We start from the raw sequence: 13,750 nt of genomic DNA, 5'->3' as shown, positions 1-13,750 counted from the left end.
TCACGCACATATTTACTTTTCCTGTTGCTCTTCATTACTTTCTACAATTTCATGTTTCCCCCTGGAATCATTTTCCTTGTATCTGAAGACCTCTTCTCGGTAGTTTTTTAAGCACATGTTTGCTGATGATAAATTCTGTGTTTTTTGCCTAGAAAACATCTTTATTTTACTTTCATTTTTGAAGTATATTTCTGCTGGTATAGAATTATTAGTTCGTAGTTATTTTCTTTTAGTACTTTAAAGCTGTCAGTCCATTGTGTTCTGACTTCCATCATTCCTGTGGAAAAGTCAGCTGTAAATATTTTCTTTACCCTTTGAAAAATTATCTTTTTTTCTCTGGCTGTATTTAAGATTTTTCTCCTTGGTTTCACCAGTCTTACCATGAGTTTTGTAGGTGTAGTTTTCTTTGCAATTGTTCTGTTTAGGGTGCAAAGAACTTCTTGAATCTGTAGATTGAAACCTTTCATCAGTTTTAGGAATTTCCTGCCTATTACCACTTCAAATATAGCTTCTTCCTCATTCTCTGTCTCTTCCTTTTAAGATTCTAATTACACAAATTTTTTTCATTGAGTCTCATTTGTTTTCAGGGATCTTTTCTAGGTTTTTTACTTTTTATTTCTGTGTTTTGGTTTTTGTTATTTTCTATGTTTTGTTTCTTTCTATGTTTGAGATATTCCAGTTCACTGATCCAGCTTTCTGTTACATTTAATCTGCTACTTAATATCTGCTGAGATTTTAATGATAATGTTATGTTTTTCTGTGGAGAATTTCCATTTGATTCTTTGTTATTTATCTAAATCCCTGGTGAAATTCATCATTTTATTTGTTTTGTCCATAGTATCCATCCTGTCCTTAAACATATATCATTATTATTTTTTAAATTATCATTATTTTAAAGTCCTTGTCAGATGACTTTCAGTATAGGGATAAGCTGTGGATTTGTTTCTATAGTCTGTTCTTTCACTTGGTTTTTGGTCATGTGGTCCTGCCTGGTAATTTTTATTGAGTGATAAACATTGTGTATAAAAAACAAAGAGGTTCAGATGGTCTTATTTCCTGCAAAGAAAGTTTATCATTCCCTCTACTGGGCAGACAGGGTTGTGACCAATCACCTTAAGTAGCCAACCATTTTGCTGAGTCAAGGTTGTTTTGCAGACCTGGAAAGTCTCAGTCAGCCTTTTGTTTGCCCTTGGTTCTCCAGGATTTTCTACTGGGAGTCTGGTGTATTCTGCAGAACTCTTTCCTGTAACAAGTTCCAAACTCTAATCGTTGTTTCTCAAAACTACAAAAACAAAAATGAAACAAACAGAAATTCTGATGCCACTTTTTAAAGAAGATTTCTGCTTAGATTTTTAGCCTAATGCTTCATGCAGCTCCAGTATTCAGCTCAAGTGCTAAGGGGAAAACTGACCATATATTCTGCTGTTTCTGCCCAAATCTCTGCTAGTTCATCTGACTCCTAGCCTCAATTTTCGCAGCTTTCTGCCTGTGTTCAAACTTAGCAGACACCTCCAGGGTGAAAATAGCTGTAGAAGGGCATCTTAACCTTTCCTAGGTTCTTCCCTTTCCAGAGTCCCTCTATTTCTCATTACTTCAGGAACTCTCTACTGTCATCAAACAGACGATTTCTGAATTTAATCTGACTTTTTTGTAGTTATTGGCAGGAATACTTGTCTTTCATGAGTTACTCCTTTATACCTGAGAGTGAAAATTGGGACCTGTGCCTTTTTATAGCCAGCAACTAAGATAGGACCTAGAACTTAGAAGCCAGTCTATAAATGCTGTAGGAGTGAATGAGTGAATGAATAACAACTGCTTTGGGCTCCTGGGTGGCTCATTCAGTTAAGTGTCCAACTTTGAGTCAGGTCATGATCTCATGGTTAATGAGTTCAAGCCCTGCATCGGGCTCTCTGCTTTCAGCACAGATCTGCTTCAGATCCTCTGTCTTCCATTCTCTCTGCCCCTCCCCAGTTCCTCACTCTAGCTCTCTCTCTCAATAACAAATAAACATTAATTACTTGAACTTTCAGTTTTCTACTCTAATGGAAGACCAATTGATCTATATAACTTAACAAAGTAGATAGATAATCCAGAGATCTTTTCTACTTTACTTTTAAATGTTCTGTTTGGTTTTTTAAAAACAGTTTTACTGAGATATAATTGACATACAACCAACTACACATACTTAAAGTTTACAGTTTGATTAGTTTTGACACATGTATACACCATAAAACCTTCATCATAATCAAGAAGTGAACATATCCATCACCTCCAAAAGTTTCCTCATGCCCCCTGGCTAATCAGTCCATCCTGCCTCTTCTCGCCTCCCCACCCCTACCCCAGGCACCACTTTCTGTTTTCTATCTCTATATACTGGTTTTCATTTTCTAGAATTTTATATCCATGCATCATATAGTATGCAGTCTTTTGATTGACCTCTTTCAGCCTAATTAAGTTATATCCATGTTGTTGCAGGTATTGATAGTTTATTTTTGGATGCTGAAAAGCAATCTAGTGTATGGAGATGCCACATATTTTTATATAGATACCCATTTGTTCCAACATCACCTGTTGAAAAGATTATTCCTTCAACAAAGATTGCCTTTGCTCCCAGGGAAAAAGTCTATTGTCCAAAGATATATAGGTTTATTTCTAGACTCTCTTTTCTGTTCCATCAATCTATTTCTTTATTTGCACACTAGTACCACATTGCCTTGATTATCGTAGCTTTATACTATATCTTCTCCAAGTATTAGGCCTCCCAACTTTATTCTCTTTCACAGCTATTTTAGTTATTTTAGGTCCTTTGCATTCCTATTTGAATTTTAGAATTCACTTGTACGTTTCACCAGGCAAAAAAAAAGTCTACTGGGATCTTGATTATGATTGTGCTGAATCCATAAATCAATCTGAGGGCTGACATCTTAACAACATTGTGTCTTCTGACCCATGAATGTGGTATATCCAACATCTTTTGTCAGATGTTTCCTTATTTCATGTTTTTATGCTATGGTAAATTGTATTATTTTCTTAATTTTAATTTCCAATGGTTACTAGTATATAGCAATGTAATTGGTTTTGGATCCCGTAATCTTGCTCACCTCCCTTAGTAGTTCTAAAAGTTTTTTGGTAAATTACATTAGATTTTCTACATAGTTAATGATATCTTCTGCTAATAAAAACAGTTTTACTTCTTCCTTTCCAAGCTGGATGCCTTTTATTTCTCTTTCTTGGCTGATTGCACTAGCTAGAACCTCCAGTACAAGGTTGAATAAAAGTGATGAGAGAGGACATTCTTACCTTATTCCTAATCAAAAGTATGTAGGGTTTTTGTAGATGGCCTTAATCAGGCTAAAGAGGCTCCCTTCTATTCCTCATTTGCTGATAGCTTTTTTTTTTTAAATCAATAATGAGTGTTGAGTTTTTTCAAATGTTTTTTTCTGTGTCTAGAGAGAGATCATACAATTTTTCTTTCTTAGTTTAATATAGTGAATAACATTGATTGAGTTTTTAATGTTAAGCCAACCTTACATTCCCAGGGCAACCCACACCTCCCCCAGCCCTTGGTCACGATATAGTCTCTTTCTTATATAGTGTTAGATTCTATTTGTATTTTGTGTTTATGGGCACGATATATTCAAGATAGATATTGGGATGTAACTTCCTTGTATTTGTCATATTTTGGTATCAGGGTAATTCTGCTACTATAGAATGAGTTGGAAAGTATTCTCTTTAGTTTTCTGGAGATTTTTCATAGAACTGGTATTCTTTCTTCCTTAAATGTGTTATAGAATTCATCAATAAAACTGTCTGGGCCTGAAATTTTCTTTATGGGAAGAATTTTTTAATATACATAGGGTTATTAAAGTTATCTATTGCTTCTTGCATGAGCTTTGGTAGTTTTGAGTCTCACATTAAATCTGTCCATTTCATTTAAATCATCAGATTTGTTGGTAGGATGTGGTTCATAATACTCCTTTATTATCTTTTAAATATCTGTAGAAATGGTAGGGGCGCCTGGGTGGCTTAGTCGGTTAAGCGTCCGACTTTCGCTTAGGTCATGATCTCGCGGTTCGTGGGTTCGAGCCCCGCGTCGGGCTCTGTGCTGACTGCCAGCTCGGAGCCTGGAGCTTATTTCAGAGCCTGTATCTCCCTCTCTCGCTGACCCTCCCCTGCTCACGCTGTCTCTCTCTCTCTCCTAGAAATAAATAAAAATATTTAATAAATAAATAAATAAATATCTGTAGAAATGGTAGTGATGTCATATCTTTCATCTGTGTCTTTTCTTTTTTCATGATCACTCTGGCTAGAGGTTTATCAATTTTTTTAATGTTTGCTTATTTTTGAGAGACAGAGAGAGACCAGGTGCAAGCAAGGGAGGGGCAGAGAGACAGGGACCACAGAATCCAAAGCAGGCTCCAGGCTCTGAGCTGTCAACACAGAACTCAATGCGGGGCTTGGACTCATAAGCTGTGAGATCATGAGCTGAGCCAAAGTCAGTTGCTTAACCGACTGAGCCACCCAAGTGCCCAGAGGTTTATCAATTTTTTTAATCTTCTCAAAGAACTAGCTTTAGGTTTCTTTGCTTTTTTTTTTTCTATTTTTATTTTCTATTTCATTAACTTCTTTGATCTTTGTTATTTCCTTTTGTCTGCCTACTTTACATGTATTTTTTCTCTTGTTCTACCTTTTTGAAGTAGAAGCTGAGGTCATTAACTTGAAACATTTCTTCTTTTCCAATACAGGCATTTATTTCTATGAAATTCCCTTTTGCTACTGTTTTAGCATATCCCACAGATTTCCATATGTTGTCTTTTCATTTTCATTCCATTCAAAATACTTTCTATTTCCCCTTTGATCTATTTTTTGACCCATATGTTATTTAAGAGTATGTTATTCAGTTTCCAAATATTTGGGAATTTTCCAGACATCATTTTGTGGCTGATTTTAATTTAATTCATTTGTGGTCAGAGAACATACTTTGTATGACTTCAGTACTTTTAAATTTAGTGAGTCTTGTTTTATGGTCCAGATCGTGGTCTGTCTTACTAAATGTTCCCTTGTGCAGTGAAACAGAATACATATTCTGCTATTGTTGGGGAGGGTGTTCAATAAATACCTATCAGGTCAAGTTGGTTGATTGTGTTGTCTTGATGAATCAAACGCTTTACCATTTTGAAATTGTCTTCTTTATTCCTAGTCATATTCTTTGCTCTGAAATTTACTTCCATTGTTATTAATCTTCCTTTTGATTTGAATTAGTGTGTCATATCTCTTTGTATCCTTTTGATTTTAACCTATTTATGTCTTTACTTAAAGTAGGGTTCTTGTAAGCAGCTAGGTCTTGATTTTTTTTTAATCTAGTATGACTGTCTCTGCCTTTTAATTGGGGTATTTAGACCATTTATAGGTAATATAATTATTAATATGATTAGACTTAAGTCTCTTTTTTTCTTATGCTTGTCCCATATATTCTTTGTTCCCGTTTTCCTTTCTTTTGCCTTCTTTTGGACTGATATAGTGTTTTTTATTATTATATGTTGTTTCCTTTGTTAGTCTTTAAAAATTTTTTTAATGTTTATTTATTTTCGAGAGACAGAGAGCAAGTAGGGGAAGGGCAAACAGAGAGGGAGATACAGAATCTGAAGCAGGATCCAGGGTCTGAGCTGTCAGCACAGAGCCTGACACAGGGCTCAAACTTATGAACCGTGAGATCAAGATGTGAACCGAAGTCGGACACTTAACTGACTGAGCCACCTAGGCGTCCCTCTTTTGTTAGTCTTTTACTGTAACTTTTTATTTATTTTAGTGGTTGCTTTAGGGTTTATAGTCCACAACCTTAGATTATCAGAGTCTACCTTCAAATGACGTTTTATCACTTCGTGTATAGTGTAAGACAGTTCCAGGAGTATGCTACCATTTCTTTCCTCCCAGCCTCTATGTATTGTTCTCATGTATTTTATTTCATGTATGTTATAAACACCACACTACATTATTATTTTTGTTTAAGTGGTCAGTTATCTTATAAAGAGACTTAAATAAGCAATAATAAAATATTTTATATTTGTTCATGTCATTACCATTTCCAGTCCTTTTTATTCCTTTGTATAGATCCATATTTCCATGTGTTATTCTCTTTGTACCTGAAGGACTTACTTTAACATCTCTCATAGTGCACGGGTCCTGGAGATTAATTCTTTCTGCTTTCATGTATTATTGTGGCATCTTGGTGGCTCAGTTGGTTAAGCGGCCAACTCTTGGTTTCAGCTCAGGTCATTATCCCATGGTTTCATGAGTTCAAGCCCCACATAGGGCTTGGGAGTCTCCCTCTCTCTCTGCCTCTCCTCTGCTCATACTCTCTCTGTTTCTCTCAAGATAAATAAACTTTAAAATTAAAATAAAATAAAAAATGAAAAAGTCTATTTGCCTTTGCTTTTGAAATATATTTGTGCTAGGTATAAAATTCTGGGTCAATGTTTTTTGTAGGTAAAAGATGCTCCTCTGTTATCTTCTCCCTAGCACTTGTTTCTGATGAGACGTCTCTCTTATTTTTGTTCTTCTGTGTGTGATGCACCTTTTTCCTCAGGCTGCTTTTAAGACTTTCTTTTGGTCACTGGTTTTGAAAAATGTGGTTGTGATGTGCATTGTTGTCATTTCATTCATGCTTTTTTTTTATACTTGGAGTTTGATGCTCGAGCTTCTTGAATCAGTGAGTTTATAGTTTCTATCAAGTTTGGAAAAATTTCAGCCTCCTTTGGAGAGCCCCGTAACCCATGTATTAGGTTACAGTGAGGCCCAGCAACTCTCAATGCTGTAAGTCAGGATAACCATAGGGCCCATTTTGCTTCTCATCTCTCAGGAATCATCATCCTGTGCTGTCTCATGTCCAGATTCTTGTTTTATGCAGTTTCTCTTATTTTTTGTTAGTTTCATGGGAGGGTAAATCTAGATTTCATCTTAATCACTCCATCATGTCCAGAAGCAGATGTCACTCCTGTTTGTATTTTAAAACCCGACTTGACCAGCCCGGGTACGTTTTTGTTATTATGAAGAATAGCTTGTGTTAACTGCACACTGAATAGCAGTGTAAAAGTGCGTAAGTGGAAGCTGGTTTGAATTTAGAATTTTGCAGTGAATAATTGAGAATTGGGAGATGATGTAGGATTTGACTGTAATTGATTATTATCTGTGTTTAGCACGGTCTCAACCTTGACCATACATTTGAATCACCTGGGAGATTTTTTAAAAAAAAATTTTTTTTAATGTTTTTTGAAATTTATTCTTGAGAAGGAGAGAGAGAGTGAGTGAGCATGGGTGGGGGAAGGGTGCACGTGTGCACACGCGCACACACACACACACACACACACACACACAGAATCCAGAACAGGCTCCAGGCTCCAAGCTGTTAGCACAGAGCCCGATGCAAGGCTTGATCTCGGGAACAATGAGATCATGACCTAGGCTGAAGTCAAATGCCCAACCAACTGAGCCACCCAGGCATCCCTCACCTGGGAGATTTTTAAACACTGATGACTCACCCCACCCCAGAAATTCTGGTTTAATTTGTCTAGAATATAGCCTGGACATCAGGAGTTTTGGAAGCCCCAGGTGACTTAACATAGAGCCAAGGTAAAGAGGCACTGTAGAGGCAGATAGCTCCTGCTCCTCCTCCAAGTGTCAACAGCAAAACCCACTTCTGTCTTTCCTCTCCCCTCCAGCAAAGTCCAGGTTCTGTACGGGGGGACAGACCTCTTTGATTACGAGGTGCGCAGAACCTTCAACAATGACATGCTCCTGGCCTTCATCAGCAGCAGCTGTATCGCTGCCCTCGTCTACATCCTCACCTCCTGCTCAGGTAGGCCTCCCCAGAAAGCCCAACAAGAGCCACCCCCTTTCTCTCCTTCCAGCATGCTCCTATCTGGCCAAAGCCTGCCTTCTCCAGAATGCCAGAAATCATCTCAAATCCACTGTGTCAAAGGATTCTGGGGAGGGGTGCTCAGAAATCACCTTCCAACCCCAGGCAGGTGGACTGAGGTCCAGAGGCAGCTTGGGCCATACCCGAGGGCTGCTGCTTCTGGGACATCACATAGTCAACCTTTTGCCCTTTGACCATTGTTTTCTTGCTAAAAAATTTATTTTGGGGAGTCTGGAGTACTGGACCCTCCCTCATGGATTCTTCCGTAGCCTGTTTTACAGTCCCAGTGCAGCTTCCCTTTTGTCCCCCAGTCCACTTTAACACCATCATCTTCCCATGTACCCCTGCTGCTTCTTAACTGCATATACAGTAGGCACTCTCTATTGCCCAGGTGAACAACAGATTAGTAATACCTTCAAAAATGGAAAAGAAATGCATTCATCCATGTAACAAATATTAGTCAGTCACCAACTACGTGTCAGGTGCTCTGAGACACCAGGGATCCAGTGGTGAACATCACGGACACATTTCCTACCCCCACAGAACCTCTCGTCTACTGGGGTGACAGACGTTAGATATATAACAATTCCCTACCAGCAGTTGAGGTAGGTCCTGCAAAGACGAGGGCCTGTGAACCACCTACTCAGACAGCCTCCTCTGCCGCTTGGGCTCCTGCCTGGCCCCTTCTCTCTGGGCGTGAGAACTGTGCAGGGCACAGCCAGGGTAGTGCAGGGCAGTCTGCAGGGATGAGGGCGTGAGGCAGGACCCAGCTGTGTCCCTGAAGGGTGTGTGCTCTGCTGGGTCCTCCCACTCTGTCCTCTCTTGCCTTGCCCAGTGTTCCTGTCCTTTTTCGGGATTGCCAGCATCGGCCTCAGCTGCCTGGTGGCTCTCTTCCTGTACCACGTGGTCTTCGGTATCCAGTACCTGGGCATCCTCAACGGGGTGGCTGCTTTTGTGATTGTGGGCATCGGTGAGTTGCTTCTGTGGCATGGTGGGAAAAGTGGAAAGGAGGCCAAGATTTGGAAAAAGGGGCCTTGTTCTGGGGCTGGGGGGCGGGGCTGGAGGGAGGGCAGGGAGAATGGAGGGCGGGGCTTGGATTCCTGGTGAGTAGAGCCAAAGTTGGATGGGTCTTTCCAAACTCCAGACTGAGAAGCAGGATTCCCCAGGAGCCTGACCTCTTGGGGGAAGGGGGAGCACTCAGGGCTGAACTAGGCCCAGCTTGGGTCCGATTCTGGAGATAGCAAAATGATCCTGAGCCTGCCCCTGCTGGCCTGGGACTCCCTTCCATAGGTGTGGACGATGTCTTTGTGTTCATCAACACCTACCGCCAGGCCACCCACCTCGAAGACCCACAGCTGCGGATGATCCACACCATCCAGACGGCAGGCAAGGCCACCTTCTTCACCTCCCTGACCACGGCCGCTGCCTATGCAGCTAATATCTTCTCCCAGGTGCGAGATGGCCTCTGTCCCTGGCCCAGCCTCCCCACACCCTCCCATGGGCCCTGGGCTCTGCTCCTCCCGCACGCCCCACGTAGCTTGCCTCCTGGCACTTGCCATGTTCCTAGACACCATTCTGGCCACCAGTTACCATTACTAGAACTTAACAAATGGGAACATTATAAAGATACAAATACTATCTATTATTAATCCTCATTAATAGTAATCCAACCTCTGCCCTGAAGGGTGTGTGGCGGTTTCCAAACCTCTTCCACATTTAGTTTTCAAAACATATGATGAAGGGATAATTATATCCCTAATTTCCAAATACGGAAACTGAGACCCAGAGAGGTAGAGTAACTTCCCCAAGGTCATACAGCTGGTAAGTGGTGACCCTGGGGAGTCCCCTGACCCTCGGTCCAGAGCTCTCTCACACTGCATTGTCATCCCTCTCGCTGACGTGCCTCTCACTGGCTCCAGGCTCATTCAGGCCTCTGAGTTGGGCTCAGGAGAAGGATGTGAGTTTGGGCCCGGTCCTTGGTGCTGACAGCACCTAAAAGGCAGTGAGCTTCAAGACGTTTCATGACCTGGGCCAGAGGTCCCATCTAGAAACCACTAGATGCTCTGGGATTATCCAGACCTTGCTAGAGAACTGCACCCAGAAAACAGGCAGACCTGGGTTCTAGTTCCACCTTTGTGATGGGCCCTGTGGCCTCCGGGCCCCTCTGAGCCTCACTTTCCTCATGTGTAGCTTATTCAGAGACTGAAAGGAGATGACGGTCCCAAGGTTTTTACAAACAGTGAAGGCTTGTCTGCTGTTGGTTACGGTTTCCTTCTGGTGGCCACATCCCTGTGTGGGTCCCTGGGACACCCTGGAGCACACCCATTGCTCCTCAGCTCCGGGAGCACACGCAAACATTCCTCCCTTACCCTCAGTAACACGCGGCCTGGTCCAACGGGCTCTGATCCTCAGTCGCTCGTGTAATGACCACTACTGAGCACTTGCTCTGAGTCGGGCACCCCTGTGGGCTGCAGCATGGACACGGGCCTCCACCCCAGAGGTGGGGGTGCTCCTGCCCTGCTGCGTCCCCTGCCCCCAGCCCTTGCCTTCTGCCGTCCCCCTAGGCCGGTGGCTGGCAACCTGAGACTCCTCATTGCGTCTCATTCTGGAAATGGTCTGACTGCAGAGTCTCAGACTCCCGGGGCTCCAGGCCGGACCAGCCTCACATCCCACCCCTACCTCTCCATTGCCAGATCCCAGCCGTCCATGACTTTGGCCTGTTCATGTCTCTCATCGTGTCCTGCTGCTGGCTGGCTGTGCTGTTCACCATGCCTGCCGCCCTGGGCATCTGGAGCCTTTACATGGCACCGCTAGAGAGTGCCTGCGAGACCAGGTGGGTGGGCAGGCAGAGGCAGGGGAGGAGAGCGGGTGGGCAGGGGCAGGCAGGGAGGGGCACGTGTCCTCCCGGGCCACTCGGCACACCGCCTTCTCTTCTACAAGCTTTGTGATCCTTCACCGAGCACTTTCTGTATGCCCAGTTCTGTGCTGGGTGCTACTGGGAGACCAAGGAAGGAGAAGAGAACCCTCCCTGATAGTCACCACGCGTGATTACCTGCTACGTGCCAGGAAGTGGGCAAAGCGCTTTGGCACAAGACCTTCTTCCCACTGCCGCCCCATCCCCGGGACCCTCAGAGCTGGGTGCCCTTGTTTTGCCTGTGAGGAAACAAGGGCTGAGAGAGGGTGGGTGACGTTCTCAAGTTCACGCATTCAGTAGGCAGCAGGGCCGAGATTTAAACCCCGTAGTCTGACCAGATCCCATGCCCAGCTGCCATATTAAACATCCTCGGGCTTCTCATTGCAGTGGAGAAACCTATTTAGACAGTGAGCCATGTGTAGATGTGAACGGCTCAAGGCCACGGTTGCCGCCAGAGGTCGGGGGTTGGGGTCTTGCCGCCTGAGTGGTCGGGGAAGGCAAGGAGGGAGAGGAGGGGAGGCCCCATGGAGTCTGGCTTGGGTGAGTGGCTGGGCTTGGGTGCTGGGAATGACAGGGGCTCCAGGCTTGGGGCAGGCACGCCAGGGGAGGGGTCCCTCTCCCTGGGTCATGGCTGCTGTCACCCTTTCTCCAGAGGAAGGGGGCGCACCGAGGGCCGGTGGGGGGAGATAGCACACAGGCTCCTGGGAGTCTGTGGTGCTTGTCCTCAGGCCACGTCCGCAGCAGCCTGAGGCCCAGGCTCACGTGATAGCGGGGCCTTGCCCTGGCACACCTGGGGCCCTCGGGGCTCACCCCTCTCCCCCACTCTCTCCATAGCTGCCACCAGAAGTGTGGCCGCAAGAGCTCCCTGCACCTCCCTGGGGACGTGTTTGCTGCTCCCGAGCGGGTGGGGGGCAGCCCTGCCCAGGGCCCCATGCCCTACCTGGACGATGACATCCCCCTGCTGAATGTGGAGGAGGAGCCGGGTGAGTCCCAGCACAAACCTGCCCTGTGGGACCCGGGGCTGTCTGCCAGGGAGGGCACTTTTGACGAGGTGACCTCAGGCAGATCCTGATGGTCTTTGGGGATCCCCATGGAGCATTGGGGCTTCCCTGGGACCAGGGTGGGCTTTGACATGTGTCTGGGCCAGGCCTCTGAGGGGCCACTGCTCTGCCCTGGCAGTGTCCCTGGAGCTGGGAGACGTGTCCCTGGTGTCCGTGCCCCCAGAGAGCCTGCAGCCACCCCCCGACGGGGGCAGCCGGGGCCAGCTCATTGCCCAGCTGCAGGAGCTGCTGCACCACTGGGCTCTGTGGTCAGCCGTCAAGAGCCGCTGGGTGATCGTGGGTAAGTGGCTCTCCACACCCCCTCCCCTGTGTCTTGCAGATTTTCCCCAGTGCCCCAGGCTTGGGGACAGACTCCCCCAAAGCACATACAGGCAGCCAGAGCCCAGCCCCCTCCTGCAAACCAACCTGGGGCAGTGTCTCGCTCTCTGGGCCTCCCCCATTCCTGTGTAGAATGGAGCTGGTCCCGCAATAGCTGTTGTTGATTGAGCACCTACTATGCACCAGCCATCATGCTGGGCAGGAGAGCAGAGCACTTAATGCTTGGGCTCCGGAGTCAGACCAGCTTGGCCGAGTTGGAATCCTAATTCTACCACTTACTGGCTGGGTGACCTTGGGTATGTCAGTCAGTCTGAGCCTCACTTTCCTATCCTGTTACTAAGGATGAGAATAGTATCTGTCTAGGGGCCTCTGGGGAGCTCAGTCAGTTAAGCCTCTGACTCTTGAGCTCGGCTCAGGTCACGATCTCATGGTTTGTGAGTTTGAGCCCGATGTTGGGCTCTGTGCCGAGCGTGGAGCCTGCTTGGCATTCTCTCTCTCTCTCTCTCTCTGCCCTCCCCCACTTGCATTCTCTCTCTCTCTCTCTCTCTCAAAAATAAATAAAAGAGTAGTATGTATCTAATAAGGCAGTCATGGGGCAAGCCATAGGGCAAGTAAAGAACTCAGCCCAGTGTGTGGCATGTAGTAAGTGCTTGAGAAACATTCAGTGCTGTGATTATTATAATCCTGAGCAGCATTTAAGGCTCTGTATAACCAAGTGCGTGTGCCAGCTCTTTATAAACTGTCAAGTGCTCTAAGATAGTGGCTGAGCCTTAATCCACTTATGCAGCTTATATTCTGATCCCCAAGTGACATGAATAACATCCAACCCTGCCACCCTGTCCCCTCCCCCCCCCGCCGCCCCCGGACGACCAGCCCCTGACAGGCTTCACCCCCAGGCTGGCACACCGCACCTCTACCAGCTCCCCTGGGGCCCTGCCCCGCGCTGCTCCCCCAGCAAGGGAACAGCGCTCCCCCGGGGCTGCGGGCCCCGCGTGGGCCCGGCCCCGCCTAGCGTGGCGGCCTCTCCTGGCAGGGCTCTTCGCCTCCGTCCTCATCTTGTCCCTGGTGTTTGCCAGCCGGCTCCGCCCTGCCAGCCGGGCGCCCCTGCTCTTCAGGCCCGATACCAACATCCAGGTGCTGCTGGATCTCAAGTACAACCTGAGCGCTGAGGGCATATCGTGCATCACCTGTTCAGGTGAGAGTTCCATCGCGGTGTCCCCCATGGCTCCCTGCTTTCTTTGGAGTTCGGGTCTCAAAGACCGTCAGCCTGAGAGATGCGAGGTCCAGGCTCCCCGTCACTGTGCAGCCTCGGCGTTTCGCTGAGCCTGTGTGTTTCCGCATTTCCTGCAACAGGTATTTCCCGGGTGCTGGGGAGACCCAGTAGGCAGGACAGGCTTCCTGAGCTCAGGGAGTCCATTTGCCTGCTAGGGTCCAGCATTGTACTAGTGGATCTGAGCTGTGATGGAGGAAGAACGGGGCACCTGGGGAGCTCAGCATCAGGGAAGACTCCCTGGAGGAGGCGATGTCTAAGCTTGACTCGAA

The 13,750-nt window shown here is 45.8% G+C and overlaps 1 protein-coding gene across 1 annotated transcript in view; it reads left to right on the top strand.

The window, feature by feature from the left end:
- Positions 1-13,750, top strand: part of DISP3 (dispatched RND transporter family member 3) — a 50,850-nt gene that overhangs the window by 23,637 nt on the left and 13,463 nt on the right. The window contains exons 4-10 of the mRNA XM_039235031.1: positions 7,719-7,855; positions 8,751-8,885; positions 9,206-9,366; positions 10,609-10,748; positions 11,664-11,812; positions 12,009-12,170; positions 13,242-13,403. Of these exons, the coding sequence (XP_039090962.1) occupies positions 7,719-7,855; positions 8,751-8,885; positions 9,206-9,366; positions 10,609-10,748; positions 11,664-11,812; positions 12,009-12,170; positions 13,242-13,403 (1,046 nt within the window). The remainder of the gene's footprint in view (positions 1-7,718; positions 7,856-8,750; positions 8,886-9,205; positions 9,367-10,608; positions 10,749-11,663; positions 11,813-12,008; positions 12,171-13,241; positions 13,404-13,750) is intronic.

The sequence above is a fragment of the Hyaena hyaena genome, unplaced genomic scaffold (assembly GCF_003009895.1).
Source record: "Hyaena hyaena isolate Hyena2069 unplaced genomic scaffold, ASM300989v1 scaffold_94, whole genome shotgun sequence".
NCBI classification, from domain to species: Eukaryota; Metazoa; Chordata; class Mammalia; order Carnivora; family Hyaenidae; genus Hyaena; species Hyaena hyaena.
The sequence above is the reverse complement of the archived record's forward strand: the minus strand, read 5'-3'. Positions and strand labels throughout refer to the sequence as shown.